The sequence below is a fragment of the Phasianus colchicus genome, chromosome 1 (assembly GCF_987193195.1).
Source record: "Phasianus colchicus chromosome 1, bPhaCol1.hap1.1, whole genome shotgun sequence".
Lineage (NCBI taxonomy): Eukaryota > Metazoa > Chordata > Aves > Galliformes > Phasianidae > Phasianus > Phasianus colchicus.
The window spans coordinates 171,102,017-171,124,371 of NC_143436.1; the positions used below are offsets into that span (position 1 = coordinate 171,102,017).

Consider the following 22,355-nt stretch of genomic DNA (forward strand, 5'->3'; position numbering starts at 1 on the left):
TAAACTAAACACATGCTTACAGTTTATGGAAAAAAATATTCATTCTTACAGCCTGATCATGTGAAGTTCTGAGAACCCTTAAGTCCTATTATTTCTGAAACTAGAAGGCACCCAACACATGCAGAGTCAAACTTCTCAATATAGTGCTGGATTCAAATGATGAAACAGACAGCAGAACTATATGTCAGTGTTTCATTTTTTGCCAAACTGTAAGAACTAATTAATTTTAGAGGTTGTGCACAAACGGATAACAGACTAGATGGTGATCCACCTGTGCTGGCAGATAGCAATAATGCTGGCTGGAGTAGCTGGTCCTTTACATTTTTGTGAGATTGACAAGACCATAGTCTGGATTCACTGGCTGTTAGACACTGGCTTCCAACAGCTGCTCCATAAAGGTTCTCTGACACCACAGATAAAAATCATGGAAATTAGAAACTGGATTAAAGTCATTTCTGTAAGTCATTCTTCAGATGCTGGGAAGAAATAATAGATCTTATGACAGTAAATGATATCTTCTGATTACTGCAGAGGCTACATATATGTAAAGAAGACAATTACAAAAAGAAATCTTCAACTTTTACTGCAGATTCCTCAGTTCGTTGCCAATCCTGTTTTGGTGCTATGGTTACGTTACAAAGCCAAAGCTTTGTAACTTCCATGTGTGTACATCATAAAAGTGGTTGACAGGGCAACTTCATCACTCTAACATTTCAGAAAAGGAAGTTATCAGATGTCCCTGTGGAAGCAGAAGAAGACTATACTAAGTTTAACAGCAGTAATCTGAAAAACAAAAAGGTAAGTAAGCCTTGCAGTCGTGCATGTTCTATTAAAGCATAGCTTAAAGCTCAGTATTAGCACAGAGTCCCTTTTTTTCTACTCCAAAACACATTAAAAGAAAAAAAGGAAAAAAAAAAAAAGCCTAATGGCAGATGTCTGCAGCTGTATCATCATCAGCTTTCAGGCATAACTTGACTCAGGTCTTTGTGTTCCATTCTAAACTCTACTAAACTGTTATTTATTTATTATTTATAACTGTATTTTATCAGTGAACATTCCAGTGAAACTGTCAGACTTTGATGTGTGTTAAGATGTTCAGCTGATGTTTGCAAAGCTCTTTGAAATCAGTACATGATAAATCTTATGGCATAGTGATTCCAACTGTTATATTTCGGTTATTTGAAAAAGAGGCAAAGATGGCAGAATGCACTTAAATTCCAAGGGTTGTGAAGACAGGCTGTATTTTAACGTAGAAACATTGCTTGTGCACTTACTTATGTCAATTTAGCACAGTTAAATCAACACTGAGCTTGCTGTCTTCCAGGTCCAACACAAGTTTGGAGGCCAGTTCAAATCTGAGTCCAGTGTTGCTTGCCACTGTACTATTCGTAGGAGAGCAACATAGATGTGAAAAATAGATTGTCTGTGTTCGCCAAGCTTATGAGGCTTGCATTGAGTTGTTTCTTGTAATACTGAAAGAAAATGAATCCTTCTGAGGTCCACTGGGAGCTAAGAAGTCCCTCTGTCCCGCTGGTCTTGTGACCTTGAGGCCTTAAGGCTTGATTATTCTTCATCCTTCTGCAAAGAGAAACAGCTATTGACAGATAAAACCCTTTCTCCCTTCAAATTTTTTCATATTTGGGGCACACACAGTAGTTTTGAAGTGAACAGGTTGACCCCAAGTGGAGATGTCAACTGGTATAAAATCTACGTGTTTTCCCCTTTCTCTATTATCTACCCCTTGGTTTTGAAGTGAGCATAAAGGTAGACTGAGGGGAGATAATTCCTTTTAATGTTAGATAGGATAATGAAGCACACTGATGAGAGATTCTGGGAAGGAAAGAAAGCTCTTGGATTCCATATAGTACAGTATTCTTTTCCTTTTTTAAAGCGTTGTTTATGTTTGTACAGTAACACAATCATACTGTAGTTGCCCATCTCCATCTTGTCCATAACCTTCTAGCTGATCCCAAGTAGTGTAATTATGAAGGCCTGCAGTCTGAGAAATATCATAAAGAAAGGACAAAGCAAAGCTTTCTTAATAGGGAAAACACCTAGAGGTTTAAAACTTAACATTTTAAAATGTGAGAAAGAAATGAGGTCAGCACTGTTTAAGAAAAAAATAAATAAATACCTCATAAAATTTTTTTTAGGTGTAGAAGTCTGGGAAGTTGTCCCAGTGGCCTCAAAGTGCTTTGCAAATGTTGGTTACCATCTTCATTCTCAGTTCTTCCATTTCTTTTCTCTTTATTTCACTGCACGTGAAGAATTTGATAATAAATCAGTGTGAATTATTCATCATCAGTAATGCAAGGCTGTAATTGAGCCTGCTGACAGCATAATCATGAGATTGAGTCGGAGGGTACAGTATGCATCTGTTATATTGCATGCATTATTCCTCTTAATGTACACTCAGGGATTATCCAAAAGTAAACGTTTGAGTTGGGATATCTCATTCTGCAGAAAGGAAAGATGTTTCTCCTCCTTTTCCTTGTAATTGATTCTCTGTCTTTGTCTGAGGCTAAGCAATTTATGACAAGTATTTTTCTGATTGAATAATCTCAAATTTGTTTTGTAAGGTTTTTTTTCTCCCTACAACTTAAAGCCTGCATAACATTATCTTAGCAAAAATGTAATTCAACTTCTTACTTGACTTGTATATTTAGGAGTTTGTACCTTATACTCCCATCCTATGGGCATGCTTTTTAACTTCTTCTGTTCCTCATTTTACTCACAGACAAACAGCAAGATGTCTGCAGCTCAGAAGGCTCTGGCCAAAGTTGATAAGAGTGGAATGAAATCCATTTCTTCTTTTTTTAGCTCCAAACCTAAAGCATCAAAATGAACACTTGTTCTTGAAAAAAGTTTTATATAGTGGTTACTTTTACATTAAGCTATCTCTTGGTGTGTTTTTTTTTTTTTGTTTGTTTGTTTGTTTTGTTACTAGTGTATTTGAGACATGTCTGTGTCTGAGGTGGAGTGTGATGAAGATATCTGTGGGATTGCTGTTGTCTCAATACCATGGAGAAATTCCAGAGTGGAATTAGCACTTACCATACAGTGCAGCCGTATTAATTCATCTTCTAGGGCAACCTCAGTCAAGAGCACCACAGAGTTTTTTCATTGCACTCCATTCTGGCCTGGAGACATGCCCTTTCCCGTGACAAGTGTTAAAAGAGAGGATTTTTGTTCATCAGGAATATTATTTCTTGAAGCGCTCTGGAGGTTTTTACTCAGTTTAATACCCAAATGGGGTGGCATAATCAGATTTCTATGTTGATGAGAATCTAAGTGCTGAAGTAAGCATCACCATTAGTTCCAGTTTATCAAGGCAACGATATATTGGGATTTTGGTTTTGAGTATGCTGGAAACAACTGTGATAAATTTCAACATGCATGTAATGCAATAAAGTGCTTTATGTAACAGTTTGTGTTTATTGTGTTTGCTGTATGTTTCAGGGGTTGGGTTAGCCTTCAATTCTTGTGGGCTTTTGGTATTTTTCTTTGTGTGAATTGTAATCCTTAATGAATTACAACATTGCTGTGGGCTTCAATGATAAATCTCTTAACACATAGTAATATAGAAATATTTTATGTTTAGTTCCAAGGTGTATAGGTCCTTACGAAAATAATTAGGGAAAGATTTACTTGAAGACAAAAGTGTGCATTTGAAAAAGTCTATGTAGTGTTGGATGCAAAATTATAAATGTTGAGTATCTTAGATAAGATTTAGGTTTATGAAGACCTGCACATAGTTGGACTACTATTTGAACATACAGCTCACCCTTGTATGTATTCTTTCCTCATTACAAAGTATTCCTGTATTATACAAAGGGATATAGCTATCTAGTGTGATGCAACCTTTACATTTCACAGAATGAAAAAATGATGAAGTCACTGGGATTGTTTGTATAGATGTAGCCAGTCCTGCAGAGCACTAAGGCATGGTTTCTTCCAGCATTTCTTGGGTTGCACCATTACTGTGGTTGAGCTACAATGCTTTGAAGAGACAGACGATCATTCTTTGCTACTTCAGCTCAATAGAGAATCTACTTGAACCCCTTGATAATAGGGATTTTTAGAGAAAATGTGACTGCCATTTTCCCACTTCAGACCTACTTGCCTTTTACAGCCCTTATGGTACAGTGATGTCTGTTAGGTTAAAGAGCTCTGTGGTGTTCTTTTCCAAACAGAAGTGAATGTAAAACTTTCCTGTGCATTGTATGCTGTTTTGTAGTTGCTGTTTGTTGGCATCTGTGTGCCTTTCAAAACTGTTTTTTCAAAGCTGTGCTTGTAAATAGGCAAATACGTAGAATTATCTCTGATTGCAAAGATACTTATTTCACCAATGAGCTTTCTCAATGAGAACAAATGTACAGGAACAAATGTAGAGTTAATTTTCTCAGTTTGTTCAAACTGAATCATCTAGGCCAAGAGTATCATTCTTTAGAATAAATAAACTCTTTTCAGACATTCTGAAGAATCGTTGCTGTATCTTCCTTATTTCTGGAAGACAGTTTGTAGTGTTTCTCAGTATACATCCAAACAGTAATGTGTGATTCAGATGCAGACACTTCATTGATTTTTAAGCTTAGAGAAATTCCTATCGTACCACACTGCCTTGCTCTTCAGGTGTCTTTAGCAGAGTATCAGCAGCTTTGTCAGTAAAGCTGCCTATTTTGATATTAACTATTAGATAAGTTTAAAAAATAATAGTAAGTGTCATTGTGATAATTTTTGATGTGCACTACTTTGTGAATTTCCATCTTGCCTTTTTTTTTTCTACCTTACTTGTCTGGACTAGAAGTGAAAACAAACCCTGTAGCAGACGTGTTTGTTTATCCAGAGGGTTTTCTTACTATGAATTGGAAAGAACAAGCACTCAGTGAGCCCAGAATGAGCAACTGCAGTTGTGAACTTGGAAGGGTTAGGTTTTGAAAAGCATTCAACTTAGCCCAGCGGTTCATTTTGAGAATAAAAGATGCCTTCCAAATTGGTATCAGTAGAAAAAGGGATGCACCGATGATGAAGCCTTTTGAAGAGCACTACTCGAAGTGCAAGACAGTGTAATGAAAAAAGAACAAATAGGCACTTATTGTCATGTTAATTGTGAAGCTTTCTGCAGTAACTAACATCTTAAGGAATGTTTTGGAAAATGAGAGGAAAGAAACTGCATCTCTCAAGAGAAAACCAATTCTGAGCATTGGAAAATTTTGAGAAAGGAAGCAAGCATGGGATGGGAATTTCAGCAGAAAAACATGAATGGGAGAGGTTTACAGAAGAAACAAGCTGTGAAGTGGGACAGATAGATAATAATATTTCTTATTCTGAATATATAAATCTGCTACTTTTAGTATTTTTTAAAATAGATTTGGAAATGCATTGAACTGTTCGTTGACTGAAAAATTTGAGAACATTTCTTCTAGGAAAAAAACCCTATTTCTCTGTCAGACTTTAGGACAGAAGGGCAGTCCTGATACAGGTGGACTTCTGATCTGAGCTTTTCTTTTTTTCTTTCTCTAAACATAGCTTTCACATCAATCTCTGCGTGTAAGAAGTAGTCTAGAGTTCTTCTGTATGTGCATGTACTGTGCTTTATTTTTTCACATCTCAACTTCAGCTGACGGCTATACTGTAACTTACAGCAACTGTAGTTTGATTAGTTACCGTGTCTTTGAGCAGAAATTTGTGCATGACAGAGGAACATGAGCCATTTCCAAGAGCCATTACAGCTTTCATGTGAAAACAAAACTCTTTTCCTGTTAGGAAAGAATGAAATACGTTTAGTAACTTTGAAACTTTCTTAACGTGTAGCTATAAGAAGTTATGAAGAACACGTGGTGCCAAATACATAAAACAATATTTCCTACCACAATGAGGATTTAAATATAGTTACTGTGACTGGCCAGCAGTAGCACTAGGTCATTATGAAGTACTGCTTTGCTGTTTCTTGCTTCTTAGCTTAGTTTGAGACAATATGCCAGCACCATTCAGAAATATGGTCTTACTTTATTTCTCTTTCAGAATTAGCATGCTGTTTCTACACACTCATGTAAATATCTGATGAGTTGTGATGCTTTTATTGTAGTTGGTTTGGGATTAAGCTGCTCTTGTAGACCCACTCTTTTAAGACATCGCATTGCAAACAGACTGACATCAGTGAGCATGGAAAACTTCATATGGAAATAAAGTACTAACTTGGGGATGTATCAGGGTTAGACGTGCACATCATTTTCAGGCTGAAGTAATAAAATAAGTTCTATTTGTGGAAGTGACAATTGATGATTTGATATTTTTCGGTGAAAATGATGGTACAAAATGATGGTAGAATTTGCATTCACATCTGGAATTTAAAAGAGTCAGTGATTCTTTCAGGTGTTAATTGCATCTGACTTCATGGCTTTTAGAGAAAAAGTAAATGCACGGATGCTTATTTGAATAGATTAATTCTTATGCCTAGGATTTTTTCTTTTCTTTTTAGATGCCTGCACAAAAACATCCAAAGAAGAAATGAAAGAAGCGTAAGGAGACTTGCTAATATTATTTTAACTTGCCATAATCTCAAAGCAGCTTTTAAAGGCTTTTTTAACGCACTTTCTGAAAATAAATGCTTAAAGTTAGACGTGCCCCGTTCCAAGAAAAAGCAAATCTCAGCAGATTAACATTGTTAAATATGCGGTGTGTTAAACATACAGTGCTTCAGATTTTATAGCTTATCCACTATTGGTCTATCGGGCCCTTCCAGGAAAGCACTTACAAGCATGCCTAATGTTAAGCACATGAGCAGTGATCTTAAAGTCAGCAGTGTTGTTCGTGTGGATAAGTGCTTTGCTGGACCAGGGCCTAAAGTCCTGTTAGGTGCTGAGCATCCTGATCCATATCCAGCAAAGCACTTATGTCTATGCTTATCTTGAAGTGGAAGAGCTGGTCTAACTAATATTTGTGCATTAGTGTTTGCCATAAAACCTCTCTTGGCACGGTGACTCACGTGCTTAAAATTAAGCACCTGCCTATGTATTTTGCAAGATCAGACCAATAGCATCCTTGAGCAAGTCCTATATAATTACTTGATTTTGTATGAATTTTCTATTTTCTGGTTATTTTTAACAGAGCAAATGATTTTAGTGGCCATAATTTCAAGATTTAGAAGCTGCGTAGCAAAATGCTTTATGCAATTTTCACATTTATATTTCAAATTCTAGCCACATTCAGCAAAATACTCTTTTAGACTAAAAGTCCAATTGTTCAGACTTAAAATCATCAAAATAATGAGAAATGTTAACTTTTTATGTTTTAAAGACATTTCAACTTTTTTTTCTTAAGAGTTATTTCACTGAACTTGATTTGAATGATTTTGTCCAACCCTGTTCTGGTATCCAGAAGAGGTTACCTAGCTCTGTCTGTGTGAGCAGGCTGATTCTTGAGGTGCTCAGGCTTGGGCTAAGGGTCTGTTCAGAGGGGTTGATGGAGAAACTGTAGTTCTGGTTTTTTCTTCCTGGGGGAATGAAACCTAAATTAAATCAACATGTACATTTTTTAATGTTGAGAACAAAGCTGAAACCTATGTAGTCCTTTAGGTGAAAACAAAAAATAAGAGACACCTTTTTATTGTTATGGATGTATATAAGATATTTTCCATGGAGTGAACTTCAACCAAAATGTCAACCGGAGTTCACATAGAACATGGAGAAAATGGATGCTAATGAGATCCTTAATGATATGCCAGGTGCAGGCTGACATTTCTAATTTAAATAACTTTATCAAACTGTCTTTGGTATCTAATTTTTTTGTTATAGAACTGTTAAAATAATGAGGGACATGATTTTAAGCATCATGTCTGTTTATTTCTATACATTTTAACTGTGAACCCAGTTCACTGTGATACCAGTGACCAAAATCTGGAATGTGTTTGAGGCATTCTAGATCAGAAATCAAGAGATGCTTTGCTTCCACAAAATTTGCCCGACTTCAGGTCAAACAAGAACATCCAGAAGAGTTTATTAGGACATTCCTGAAATCTACAAGATGGAGAGGCATTGGTGTATTCAATTTTCCCTTGCATTTATGATTGATTGTTTCAAAATGGGAGAGAACTGAACTATGAACCATTTAGAAATCAGGTATGAAAAGAAATGTAATCTGAATGCTCATTTGAGAAATTTGCACTGAATTCTTTGTTACTTTCACATTTGTTCCTTTTCAAGGGACAAGTTCACTGTTCAATGTTCACTGTCCCTTTTCAAGGAAAGAAAAATATATATTTTAGTTTTCTAGGCAGTAATGCATGAATATTAAATGGGTCCAAGATGAAATTTGTATTTTTCTAACTTGTATTCAAAAAGCACTTGATGTAAAAATAAGGCTATATATATTTCAGAAAACTGTTGTTCCATTTTTTATTTCAGATTTTACTTTTAATTTATGTGCAAAAAAAAAAAAAAAAGGAAATAAATAATTTTGAAATCATTTGTTGATCATTTATTAATTTCACAGAGAAATACGAAGAGAAGTGCAGTTCCATCAGTGTACAAATTCCCCTGGCCTTTTAAGCTAGTCCGTATTTCTCAGACTGAGCTGAAGGAAAAAAATGAATCCTGAAATAGATACAAATCTAAAAACTTGATAAGACAGAATCAGTGATGCATTTACATTAATCCTTGAGGACTTTACTGTACAGATAGTCTGGTGAAAACCCATCTGTCTGTACGTGTAGTTGTTGGCCAAAGCCATTTTGATTTTCATGAGTGCTTTTTTGGGGGGTTGTGTGTTTTTTTTCTTATTGGTTTGGTTGTTTTTATTTCTAATTTTTAGTTGATTGCTTGTTTGTTTTTTTCCGTGATTAGTTTTGGGTTGGGTTTTTTGTGTCTTCTTTTTTTTTGTTGTTGTTGTGGTGTTTTGGTTTTGTGGAGGATATTCAATCAGACTCAAAGGAAAAGCAGTTCCTCAGTCAAAATGTTATTCTGGTTTCAGTAAGTATTGACATCAGGCTGCAGGGCTGTTAGACTTAGTGCCTTTTCTTTTACAAATCCAGAGAACAAGGGGCAAAGCAAATGTAAATGGGGTTTTTTGTGCATTGTTTGGTTGGGTTGTGTTGTTGTTTTTTTTTTCAATCAGATTGGCTTACTAGTATTAATGAGAACCAAGCATGAAAAGCCATAACGTTTTACCATTTCAAACCCATCACTTGCCAGCAGTTTTCTGTTGAAACAGAATGACCAGTGCTAAGGACAAAGCATATAAGGCAGCTTCTATTTAAATTTTGAGCACTGGAACAGGCTGCCCAGGGAGGTTGTGGAGTCTCCTCTGGAGGTATTCAAGACCTGCCTGGATGCCTACTTGTGTGACCTGGTGTAGGGAACCTGCTTTGGCAGGGGGGTTGGACTCGATGATCTCTGGAGGTCCCTTCCAACCCCTACGATTCTGTGATTCTGTGAAATGGCATTTACACTGCCGAGTTTAATACAGACAGTTTGCAAAGTAATGCAAAGACTGAAAATTGTCATAGCTCAAGTGTCAAAGCTTAGCTCTGTAGTACCTTCTGTGCCCAACTCTTAAATCTTTTGGGGTCTGTCATGTCACAAATGGCCATACTTTTTCCAAAGCTCCCTTTTCAAAATGCATTTGGTTGCAAAGCAAGCAGTGTTATCACAGCTAAAACCATGCCTCTGTCGGGTTCAGCAATTTTTTCAAAAAGGAGAGATGATTGAAAATTGAAAAGGTATACATTAAAATCCAGCCTCTTTGGGTGTATGTTCACTGAATGAGCATTCATTGTGTTCATCCTTTGCTTTTTCACTCTGAGGGCTTGTTTTTTTTCCCAAAGATGCTGACTTGGTACAGCCTCATGCTTCCTTAACTTCAAGCCAACCAAGCAAACAGATTCAGAACAGGCTCCTACATTTATGAAGACAGCCAACAGGCTCCTACATTTATGAAGACAGCCAAAATCTAAGGTTTCCCCAACCCTGCAGATAATGTGGAGCTGGGCCTGGTGTGAATGGAACCACCGACCACTTCCATGAGTCTCACTCTTGAAGTCCCTGTGCAGTTGACCTTACTAGACATTCTTCATAAACTGTCACATTTGATTTAGTGGTAGCTGATAATCTTTCTAATCTTAGCCACTGCAACATCGGAGAGGCTAAGCAGAAAGTACTGAGATTGGTAGCCTAGTGATAAAACAGTGATCTCTGAAAGGGCCTGCTGAGGGAGGCCTACAGGAAAGCTGGGGAGAGACTTGTTAGAAGGGCATGTCGTGACAAGATGAGGGGAAATGCTTTTAAAGTGGAAGACGGTAGATATAGACTAGATATTACAAAGTTCTTTCCTTTGAAGGCACTGGAAGAGGTTGTCCAGAGTGGCTGTGGGTGCTCCCTCCCTGGAAGTATTAAAGGCCAGGCTGGATGGGGCTTTGAGCAACCTGGTCTGGACGGAGGTGTCCCTGCCTATAGTAGGGGGTTGGAACTAGATAATCTTAAACGTCCCTTCCAACCCAAACCATTCTATGATACTATTCTATGAAGTAAGCCACTAAGGAGTCATTTCACTTCATTTTAAACACCTGCAAGTTAAATCTCTACACAGCTTCTCCATTATTAATAGAGAGCATCCTGAAAAGGTGACTGTATTCCAGGAAGAGTCATCCACTGGAATATGGTTCCTTCTCATGTATAGTAAGATGACCCTGGACAACTATGTGTGCTTGCACACAACATTTGCAGGTGGCTGTCCTCAGTGTCTCTGTAGTATCTTCAAGAGTGGGAGTCAATCCTGTATTTGAGGAATTGAATGTAACCTCCAGGCTAGATGGATCAGGCTCTGAAGATCTCTTTGGCTTTCCATTAAATATTGTGCTCAGGCATCCAGGAAGGCCAGCCATATCCTGAGGTGCATTGAGCACAGCACTGCCAACCAGTCGAGGGATTGTCCGCTCTACACTGCACTGGAGCAGCCTTACCTCCAGTACTGTGTGCAGTTTTGAGCACCACAGAACAAAAAGGACATAAAGCCATTAGAGAGTGTCCAAAGAAGGGACTACAGAGATGGTAAGAGTTCTGGAGAGGAAGACATATGAGGAGTGCCTGAGATGCCCTGGTTTGTTACCTCCTCCCTGCCTCACAATTTACTGTTCCGTGATTGTAAGGGCAACATTTGTAAGTGCTTATTTTGAAGTTCACTCTCCAATGCCTGAAACATTCCCACTAGCCCACAAGGAAGCACTGAGAAACTGAACTAAGCTGTCTGCTTAGCATGCAAGCAATGAAGGTAGGCAAGTTTATCCAGACGCCCTTTTCCAGACGTGCTTGTGACTGATTTTAAGGAGTTTTAGCCCCTTAATTTTCAGTTATTGTTTCTCGGCTGTTAACTGCCCCCCACCCCTCTGGCTGCGATGCTGTGAGGTATTGGTGAGGTACATCCAGGCTTTCAGTGTGAATTAAAGCAGCAACCAGCAGCCAAGGGGTCATAACTGCTTAAGCTGTTAAGGCTCAGCTGAAAGAGTATATCTGAGCATACCCTTCAGTTCTCTGTCCCTCAGCCTTCAATCTATAAACTGTGAATTATGTCTCCCAGCCTCATCACAGCGATTTGTGACAGTTACTAGCTCGCAGGATTACATTTAAATAAAAATATATTTAAAATTGAACCCCCTGAACTCAACCTGAACTTTCCAAATTCCCATATGCCTACCACAAGGAAGAATACCTCCTTGGAGAATGGAGTTACACGGAGACACCAATTTACTCTGATTTCAGGAAAAGCAGTGTGGGATTACCGCTTGGTTCATGACGCTGTGGGAGGCTGACAATGGAGTGTCCGGGCCCTGACCTGGGCTCCCAAACCTCAACAGAGGGAAGTTTTCCTCTAGATCCAGCTTAAGAGTTGTTAGGCTGGGCCCTAAGGAATAGAAGATTTGTGGAAGATTTAGTACAGCCAATTGCTCCCACAAGCAAAAGCCCCTAGAGCTTTTGTGCTGCTTTAGTACAGTTTTGCCTTCAGTAAGCACAGATTGAAACTTCTGGCCTTCCCGGAGTACTGAACTGTAAGCCCAGCAAAAAACATCTTTGTAGGGTTGTAGTGGGATGATTGTTCCCAAGGTAACATGCTGGATGGCAGATTAACTCAGTAGCTTGCAAAGTCTGTGAGCCTGTGCTTAAGGGCAGAAGAAAGGGCAGAGAGGAGAGAGCTTGGACATAACAGGAGAACAAAGACAACCAGGGTTCAGCTCTTTTCCATCCCCTCTTTTTGTCTGGAAGTTAAACAGTAAATGCTCTTCTTTAGTTGTACAAATGGGATGTGAAAAGCACTAGGTAGCATGCAACCACAATGAGAAAATGTTACTGGACCTTTTTAAAAGAAAACCACTACAGAAATGAGTTGGCTTAGTAGCACTTGTAAGGATCAGAGAGATGCTGGGACCAGAGTTTTCCAGGCCCTACTCAGCAGTTCTTTATAGAGGGCAATTTATTTTTACAGAGCATGAAAAGTTCTGCTTGGCTTTGAAGACCACTGAGAAATATCTGTCCCAAGGGACTTGCAGAATAACTACAAGCAATGGCATTCTCAGATGTCTTCATCCTTGTGTCCATGTGTTCTGCTCTGGATACGTGGAAGCATTTTTCAACTGCCAAAATTCAGCCACACAAATCCTATTGAACATAATGTGAGTTGTGTATCTAAATTCTGTCCTGGAGTTTGGAACTATTGAGTATAAATAGGCAGCAGGTATTAACACATTTATGGGTTGACAGAGAGCAAGCCATTATCCTAACAGTACCAGGTACTCTTGAGTGAAGAGGAAAGGCTTGGGATTGTGGCATTGCTTGTACTGATTTCAGCGACATTTTTGACACAGTTTCCAATAGTTCTTTGTACCCAGACTGTGACATTATGGTCTGGATGAGGACAATCAGATGAGTAAAAGCCTGGTTGCATGCTCAGGCTTGGAAGGTCAAGGCTACTGGTCAGGCCCTACCTGGATGCCTATGATGTGGGGTATTGCAAGTCTGCCTTGGGACCTGTCCTGTTTAACAGCTATGTTAGTGACCTGAAGGAGATGGAGGAGTGTGCTCTTGTCAGGTTTGCAGGTGACACCAAGGTAGCTAGACCAGTCAATACACTCAGGGCTGTCATTCAGAGGAAGTGAGGCAAGCTGGGGTAGCAGAGTGACAGGAGCCTTATGAAATTCAGCAGTGACAAATGCCAAGACCTGAACCTAGGAAGGAAGAATCCCCTGCAGTGATGTAGGTTGAGGGCTGCCTGGACAGAGAGCAGTTTTGCAGAAAGGACTTGGGGCTGCTACTCAGCATTCTTCAGTTCTATACATATATAGATCACATCCTGCCTTTTGACCACACGGTGCAGGCAGTCCATTGATAGTACCCTGGGACTGCACCATGCATTTTTCTCAGATTCATAGCTTCCAGGGCTGCCTGCACTGCCACGGGCATAGATTGCTTGTGACCCACTGTTACATCACTAACTTTTTTTTTTTCCTTTGGCACTCAATGAGACACTGCATGAGCTATGAATTTGCCTAGGAAGAATTCTATCTGTTTTACACATAGAATTTACCATAAATTGTGGTAAAATAAGTATTTGTAGAGGGCTAGAAAGGGTTGTCTTCCTCCAGCCCAGCCTTACTTGACAGAAGCCCACCTGGTCCTAGTGCTAATGCCCCTACCTAATCCGTGGGTCAGTAATACTTGTTTCTTGTTGAAGAAGCCATGGCTGGTGTTAAAGCAGCACTAGTCCTTTCAGCAAACTTTAACATCCTCAAGCACTGCTTTCAGGTTTTGTCTCCTGTCTTGGGTCTGGGAATGAAATAAGTAAGGTTTTAATGAACAGGGGACACTTTCTTGAGGGGGATCAGGGAAAGAATTAAAACAGAAGCTGGGGCCAAGGCAGGTAGGTCAGCAGGAGAAGGGAGCAGGGAGTTGGAGAAGACAGTGCCAGACAGGTTCCTGTCCTGCAGCCAGATGTGCTGGTTCCCTGCTCAAGACCTATGGCTTGTAGCTTCCAGCCAAGTTCCTCGGGCTGCAGAGATGGAGTAGGGTCATGTCTCTGGACACAGCAGATGTATCCAGGAGCCAATGCCTCTGAGAGCTTCAGGCCTCAGGTATCTCCATCCTGCTGAATCTGAACCCACTCTGTGATTTTTTTCCCCCTCTCCCAGTGGTAAATCTGACTTTCCTAAAAGGAAGAGTTGAGAGGTGTAGCTGGCATCTAAGTCATCTTGATTTGGTTCTTGACTTCCTCCAAAACCCCTCTGAGATCTGAGACAAGGCATGCCTTTATTTCCTCATGGAGGAGAGAGAAGATAGATAGAAATTTGCGTTTTTCCCCTGCCTGTGGTTTAGTGATGCCTTGTATTTTTAAGGTGAACTCCTTGAGGCGAGACCCATTTCTTTAGCTATGTTCAGTGCAGCCCTTGGCTTACAGGAGGCTTGATCTCCAACTGACTCTTGTAAACTCAACCATAGGAACTGTACCTTACTGAGTACTGATTTGCCCATCTAAAATATCCATTAAACAAAAACAAGAAAATCCTCCCCGAGCGGTGTTAAGTGCTTTTTGATATTGCCTTTAAATTGATTTATTTAGATGCTTTGTTTTTGATGTACAGCCCTTACTGAATGCCATGTATTTACTGAATATTTGATTGAAACATTTTTAGAAGACTTTATTCCTTGTGCCCCAGATTCATGTTGACTTCCACTGGCACAAGCACAGCTCCTTGGTCCATGCTGATTGCCTGCCAGCTGTGGGCTGCTGTTGGTCAACAGCCCCTGGGAAGCAGGATGAAGCTAATGGACAAGGGCAGGGAATAATTACATAGAAGGCTGCTGAATGCAAACCAAAAATAACCAGTGGAAGGCAAGGAGGAGGAGAGAGGGCTGTGCCGCATGGGCTGCATTACAACAATGTGGGCTGAGCAGAAACTCAAGCCATATCCTATGGGACTCAGTCATCACTGGGTGCAGGACCTCAGCTCCCTCCCCTGAGGATGCTGCCTGGCCAGCACAGAGCTGTTGTTGGGCGAACTGGGATGTGGCATGGCTCTTCAAGACTTATGGCACTTAAGTGGCTCTACAGCACTAAAATTGCTAGCCAAGCAGTGCGAATAGCAAGCGTAGGACAAGAGGGAGCAGCCTCAAGTTGCACCAGGGGAGGTTCAGGTTGGGTATTAGAAAAATTTCTTCTCACAAAGAGCAGTGAGGCATTGGAACAGGCTGCCCAGGGAGGTAGTGGAGTCACCGTTCCTGGAGGCATCCAAGAACTTTGTGGATGAAGTGCTGAAGGACATTCGTGGACATGGTGAGGCACGGTGGTGATGGGCTGATCGTTGGACTAGGTGATCTTGCTGATCTTTTCCAACCCTAGTGATTCATACAGCAGCATCCTGGTTTAACACTAGGTGGAAGTTAAGATAGGGTTGAAAATGTGTATTTGTGTTTTAAAGGCTACGGCCAGGCTCCTTTTGAAGGATGAGTTAAGTAGACCCATTGTCCTGTCTTTACTGCATCTTGAAGTTAAGCAGCCCCGTGATCTATGAACTTGAATCACACAGTTAATTACCCCACGCCCCCTCCTCAATCCCCTCCCCATCCCCCTTTGCTCTTGAAATACATTATATTTCTTTGACAGTCCGCCGAGAACAATGTCTGCTTTTGTGACAGCGACATTGCCAGTGGTGTAAAAATCTATGCATCTGTCAGGTTTCCCCATGTGAAACATAATTGCTTAATTTCCATTTGAAAGTACATCCCTGACATTAGAACAACGTAGACACACCAAGGATAACAATGATTTCCTGACACCTAGAATGGGGCATAATACGGTAATAAATAAGTGCGCAGAATGAATGCTCTGCACACAGAGGGAGCAGGTCTGAATTTACAGCTGCAGATGAAGTGTTCCTCAGGAAAAAAAAATAAAAATAAAAAAAAAAAGAAAAGAAAAGAAAAAACCAACAGATTAGCATCAGTGTGAGTCTATGTCAACCAGATGGCTTGCTGTGGAAAAAGAGCTTCTCTGCTTTATTCCAGTAACCCTGGCTGAATGTCTGAGATGAGAGGAGAAAAATGATCTCATTCAGGACTTTTTTTTTCCCTTTGCATACATGCAGCTTGAGCTGAAGAAGAGAAAAGCTCTGAAAAGAGCACAGAAGTTGTCCCTTAGCAGTGACATGTGAGACATGGTGGACCACGGAGAGCTCATGGACACAGTTCAAAAATGCAGGAAGCACAGCATGAAAGCATTGCATCGCAGGTGGGTAGGAAAGAGCCTTGGGGACATCACCTTGAGATGGTGATGTGCTGTTCTTCTGGTTTTTCCCTCCCTCATGTAGCCCCTGACAGATCTGGAACGGAGTTAATCTCCCCAGGTCTTAGTTCATGGAATTGTAGCACCATAGAATGGCTTGGATGGGAAGAAACCTCAAAGGTTGCTGAGTTTCAACCCCCTGCTGTGAGAGAGTTGGCAGCCTCTAAATCAGGCACTAGATCAGGCTGTCCAGGGCTCCATCCCAGCTGTCCTTGAATACTCTTTGGTGCAGATGGGATATTTGCTGTGGTCAGGCACGTCAGCCCTAACCTGCCAATGGACATGGCAATGGAGCACACAGGCAGTTCATGTGGAGGCAGCTACATGAGCTGCTGCCTTGCCCTGGTCACCCTGCCTCATTTTACACATGTAATTGAATGCTTTGCTAGCTCAGTTCTCTCCAAAGTCACTGTAGACAGCAGAAGTGTATCTTCATTTGAGTGCTGACAGGGGCCCTGGTGGTGCCTCATTCCTCTGGTCATGTTGGGAAAAATCCCACTGTAATAAGACTCTGAACTTGACCTGGAGTCAGGCAGGATGAGCCCAAGCTCAGCTACCTGCCTTCAGGGCAGTGAATGCCCTCCCACCCTGGGGCAGGTCAGGATACCCTCACCAGCCACCTCCCTGGGTCACACATCACCTTCCCTGGAGGCACTGCAGGTTGACAGCTGGGGAAGGGTCCTGGAAGCAGCAACTCGAAGAAGGCCAAGTGTACTTATTTGTACAGACTTTTGAGACCCAATACTGGATTTATTGCTGTGGCTCACTACTAAACTAACATTTCAAGAAAACTCTAGTGCGGTGGTTTCTAGGTCGGGCCATGTCATTGGACGCTGTGCTTTGCACAGCAGGAAATTTGGCTTGGATTGCCTGGATTCCAGTGAGAAAAAAAAAAGTGCATGACGTGATGAGAGCAATCCTGCAGGGAAATCGTAAAAGTAATCGGGGTGACTTGACCTGTCTTATCTGTAACAGCTGAGAGATGTGAGTGTGTACCAAGGAATGGGAGATGGGAGTCCTCCTTCTCAATGGAGAAGGTGTGACGTTGTTTGACAAGGCCTGCTTTAAGGTGTGATTCACAGGGCAAGAGCTGAATCGTTATTTTTTGGTTTTCTTTGTTTTAATTCTGTGCCCAGTGAAAATTTCTCACAGTAAGAAGGGAGGAGGATGTTTAACTTTGATTGGACCCATGGTAGAATTAATGTGCATGCAATATCCAGTCCTTCATTCTTTGCTTGTCTTTGGCAGTGAATGAATGTCTGTCAGTGCAAATGTCTACAAAATTACTATTTTAATGACCTGTTTGCTTCAATTAAGGCCTGGCTATTATCTTTCCAAGAAGCGAAGGGCTGGGGAGGGGGAGATGAAGCGAGAGAAAAGAGTTGATCACTGGGACGCGTGAGCAGAACATTTAAGGGGCCAGCTGAAACCAAGAGTAGATTTGGAAAGGCTGTGTGATGAATCTGTGACATTGCAATATTTCAATCATCACATTTCAGATTCTGGTTCATGCATCATTTGCTATGAAAGTTTTGAGATTTTAATCAGTGTTTCAAGAGTAAATTGATACAGCCTAATCATTTAAAATCTCTGGCACGAGACCAAAGTGTATTATGTTAAGTGTATGTTATGTATTATAAAAGCTGCTTGCTGAAAATTAATTGAGTATTCCCGTGCTAGATAATGTTTCTCCATTCCCCAGAGCCCATCCCTTTGCGTGCGAGTGTTTTCCCAAGTGCAATGCAGATGCCAGACAAAAGGTGAATATATAACATATGTAAAAGACTGGCTCAGCACACTGTCAGGCCTGCTAACCTCCTTGGCTAGATTGTATGGCTGTTTATTTGTCTGCACGATGTGTAGGAGGAAAACTGCCGGGTACGAAATAAAAGAAGTATTTTCCATAGAAGTGAAGCATGAGAGAGCCTGTGCCGTGACTCTAATTCATATAAAAAGTTGGAAACGTGTTTGCTTTTCTCCTAATGCCTTATGTGGACTTGGCAGAACAAGCCACCCAAGTAAATGACACAGATAGCAGCCAATGAGTCTAGGTAATAAATGTGCCGTCATACTGTGTGCTCAAAGGCTTGGGAACTTCCCACATTCTTGTCCTTCTTTTTGTACCTTTGGCAATGCTGACAAAATGAATGTGTATGGAGATGAGAGATTGGGTACACCTTTAATTTGTCAGTGGGTAGTCCCCAGCATTATTTGTGCTCTATGCTGACATTTCTGATGCAAACCATTTCTATCTGGAGGGGTTGGCTTCCCAGGGAAAATTGGGCCTCTTTTGCAAAGAGGGACTGGTTTTGGAGCCTACTCTACCTCCCTAGTGCACAGGCAATAGGTTAAAATACTTTTGGCTTAAGTTCAAATACCCCTGCTCCCTGACTCAGGGTTATGAACAGGGGCTCTCCAACTGAATATCCCCAGTGTTGAGGCATTTTCCTCAGAATTCTGGCTGAAGCTGCTCCAATTCATTTGTGTTTTTTAGCCATTCTCAATGCCCAGCACATGAAGATGGGTACCCACTGCCCGTCTCAAGTCATCCTGACATTTGCTTCCTCTTGACCACAGTGAAGTGATTTTGATGAAGTGGAACATAGACATTCAGAGCATGTGTCTATTCTCTTGAAATGGGAGGATCAAAGCTCTGAAGTCCATTTGTACTAATGGATCCTGATCCAGCTTGCAGATACGTGCCCTCTTCCTGCAAGGTTTTTTTATTAAATAGTCTCTTGGTGAATATCATACCAGCAAACCAATGTTTGAGGGCTCTTTCCTCATTGAAAAGGCTGCTGTGGTGTCACATTGTGATATCCCATCATCTTTATATTAGCAGCCAAAGTGAAAGGCTCTAGACGTATTTAAATTTAAAAAGTAATAAAGCTTCATCTTTTTTCATTTTGGGACTCAAAGCAAAAGCTCTGAACACTTCTGTTTACCATTTTTATTACACAATATTGGCATTCTTAAAGTTTGGAATGAAACCTTTTTTTTTTTTCTTTTTTCCATTAAAGTGCTCAGTATCAATGGATTGTTTCTTACTTTCCACGTATTATGACAAAACATTAAGCCCAGAATATCTGTTGCCATTGCTAAAGCACTGTGTTCTTGTGTGACTGGAAATCCACTCTCTTCATTGCTCCCTTTTGTACGCCCTCCATGAAGCCAACTGGCTTCAGCTGTTGACAGATAACAAGTGAGAACAAGAAGAGGTGTTAAAAAAAACTGCCAGGAAAGTCTCCAAGCAGAGCTCATTGTGAGCAGACCTCTCTCATTAGCCACCCCAGGAGAAAGCTCTGGCCAAAACAACGTGCCTCCGTCTCAGATGCCTGTGCTGTCCTGTGAGACTCCTCGTTCTTCTGGGCTCTGCTGGTTCATTGAGTCCAGCTCTGTCTGATTGGTAGAGCTGCTGCTTTGATTCTGATTCCTGTTGTTGCTTGCCACACTGTGAGTTCTACACACCGCACAGCAAAAGAAGCAATGACAAATCTGAGAGCTGCAGAGTGAAACTGTGTTAGGATTGCTTATGGGAGATGGAAGAAGATGAGCATAGTGTAACATGGCCAGGCCCAGAGAATGCATGTGAGGTGGCTTGAATAAATGTATCAGACCAAGGGAAGGAGAAGGCAAAATCCTGAGAATCCTATTCTAACTGTGACTTGGCAGACTAGAGGTGATGCTACAGAAGCACAGGGTGTATGCATTCTTATATTCCTTCGCCCTCTTTGTATCTGTATTGACTCATCTGCTTCCACTCCCCCAGGAAGCTGACAGCAGTTTCATGACATCCCTAGGAGATTCCAGCACTGTAGAACAAAGAACACACTCAAAAACTCAGTGAAGGTCACTTGTGATTTTGAAGCAAGACTGTTGCAGGTAAACGGCTCTTGGAGAGGCAGGGAATTTGGCATCTGCAGGACTGGTTGTCCGTGCAGCTTGGGAGCTGATGGCTTGTTCTTTGCAAAGTAAATGAGCCTCATACTAATTTGTCATCAGCCCATGAAAATGTGAACTCTACTGTGACCAAACCAGATTAGTGCTGTACTCATGGCAGCAGTACTCAGAGCAAATAAGGCCAAATCAGGTCATAAAACCCTTTAACTTGTTTTAAAGTGTCCCTCATGGTGCATTGGCTGAAATCTGGCTTTCAAGGTGGTTTTGCTACTGTCGCAACCCAGCAGAGATGCCCTGTAGCTACAGTTGGATTTAACACTAACGTCAATCTCTGTTGACAGATCTCACTGCTGCTGTGTGGGTCCATCAGCCTAAGCATAGCTTTTCACTGGCATCAGTGATCATGAGATTTGCCCCAGGAACAGCCAGGAACCAGTTGCACACCCAGATCAGCAAAGCCACTGCTTCTGCCAGCACTAAACAAAGGTAAATCATTAGTGGTGTAGTAGCAGCAGCAAAGGGGCAGATTTTAAAGGGAACTAGTTGCCTTGCTCCTGGGTAGAGGAGTGGAGTACATAAGTGCTGTGAAACACATCTGGCCCTTGGGGCATGCTTTTCACTGCATATGTATGACCTGATTCATCTGGACCATCCTCAGCCCACCTGCCCTTGTGTGAAATACAGCATCAGGGCCATTTTAAAGCTTGCAATGAGCAGTTGGTTGTCATCAGCATGCTTCAGCCAGCTGCCATCCTCCTGGCTGGGTTTCTGCCTGCAGAAGAAGCTAGAGGAGGCAGAAAGCAGCCCCTGGTAGGGAGAACAGCTGAGAAACCAAGGCCTCAAAAGAGGGCTGGGGGGGGAGGAAGGCTCAGGAAGTCCACCCTTTCTTACATTTTTATTTTCTTTAACAAGCTTAGGCATGCTTGGTTTCTCCCATATGTGTATCACTGCCAAGTGGTGTCTGTGAGTGCAGCTATTACAGAGCTGTGAAGTAATGGGTCCAAGAGGGGATTAGACAGATTCAGGGAAGGTAAGGCGATGGCTGTTTAACTTGGTGGTCTGGACACAACCCTGGGGACAGGGAGGCTATAAATTGCTGGTTGCTGGAAACCAGGCTGTTCCAAGTGGAGCCTCAGTTGCTACACTTCCCATTCTCAAGGATCTTCCCTAAGGAATTTCTCCTGACCCCTACCAAGGTGCTGAGCTAGATCACCCTTTGATCTGCCTTCATATTGTTATTTCCTCATGTAACTTGGGCACAAAAGTAAGAGATGAACTTAGCCATCCTCCTCCATCCCTAGATCCCAGCATGCCCAGCACATGCAGGTTCAGCAATCTGGGCTTCTGCAGGCTGAAGGCTAAAAGCTACATGCATCAAGGAGGAATACATACATGTCTTCCTGTTTTCACAGTTCAATATGCAGTCTTTTCCATATTGATCACTGCTTTTGACTGAATCCTACCAGGAGAAAGGAGGGCAGTGATAGTGGAGGTGGTGTGCAGCCCAGGGAGATGCACTTCTGTGCAGACATAGGCTGCAGCAGGTGAAGGTCCTGAGGCAATTTGTTCAGAAACGGAGCTCCAAACCAGCAGTCTGAGTCATGTATCTAGACATAATCCATCCTTCAAACTTCTCTCCCTTTTACACCAGAGAAAGCTTCTACTCGTGCTGATGACCCTTTGCAATGCCTTTCCCCGCTCCCTTGTCCTTTCATATGTTTGTCTCCTGCTCTGCACAGACCATTTCAAGACCACTGTGTTCACTCCCTGCTGCCTCTAGGTACTTGTTAGCTCTTGCACTGACACTCTGAAATATTAAAGTTACTGAAACTAAGCAAAAACCTTTAGCTCTTAAGTCACTTGATATTTTATTCATATAAACTTTGTTGTGTCCTTCAGTTTCAAGCTCTTTGCTGGAGACCTGCCTCTTCTGGGCCAGGACAGTGTTTCCCTTTTTCACATGTATGATTTCCCAAGCATGAGGAGATCTAATTTTATGTTTACTGCTTAAATTTTACTCTCCATCTGCTTTCCAGTAACATCCAGTCATGTCATCCAGTGTGCTCACTGGAAGCCAAGGTATAGCTTGGTCTCTCTAATATTATAGAATCATAGAATGGTTTGGATTGGAA

At 41.3% G+C, this 22,355-nt stretch overlaps 1 protein-coding gene across 3 annotated transcripts in view; it reads left to right on the plus strand.

Moving 5' to 3' along the window:
- The window catches only part of RNASEH2B (ribonuclease H2 subunit B), a 42,654-nt gene extending 36,032 nt beyond the window's left edge, over positions 1-6,622 (plus strand). Inside the window, exons 10-11 of one of the 3 annotated variants that reach the window (XM_031615867.2) lie at positions 718-798; positions 2,738-3,426. In XM_031615867.2, coding sequence (XP_031471727.1) covers positions 718-798; positions 2,738-2,845 — 189 coding nt within the window. In that variant the 3' untranslated portion in view covers positions 2,846-3,426. Of the gene's footprint in view, positions 1-589; positions 799-2,737; positions 3,427-6,481 lie in introns of those variants that run through there. The other 2 variants (XM_031615869.2, XM_031615868.2) reach the window with 2 other exon arrangements.
- Positions 6,623-22,355: the final 15,733 nt, after the last annotated feature.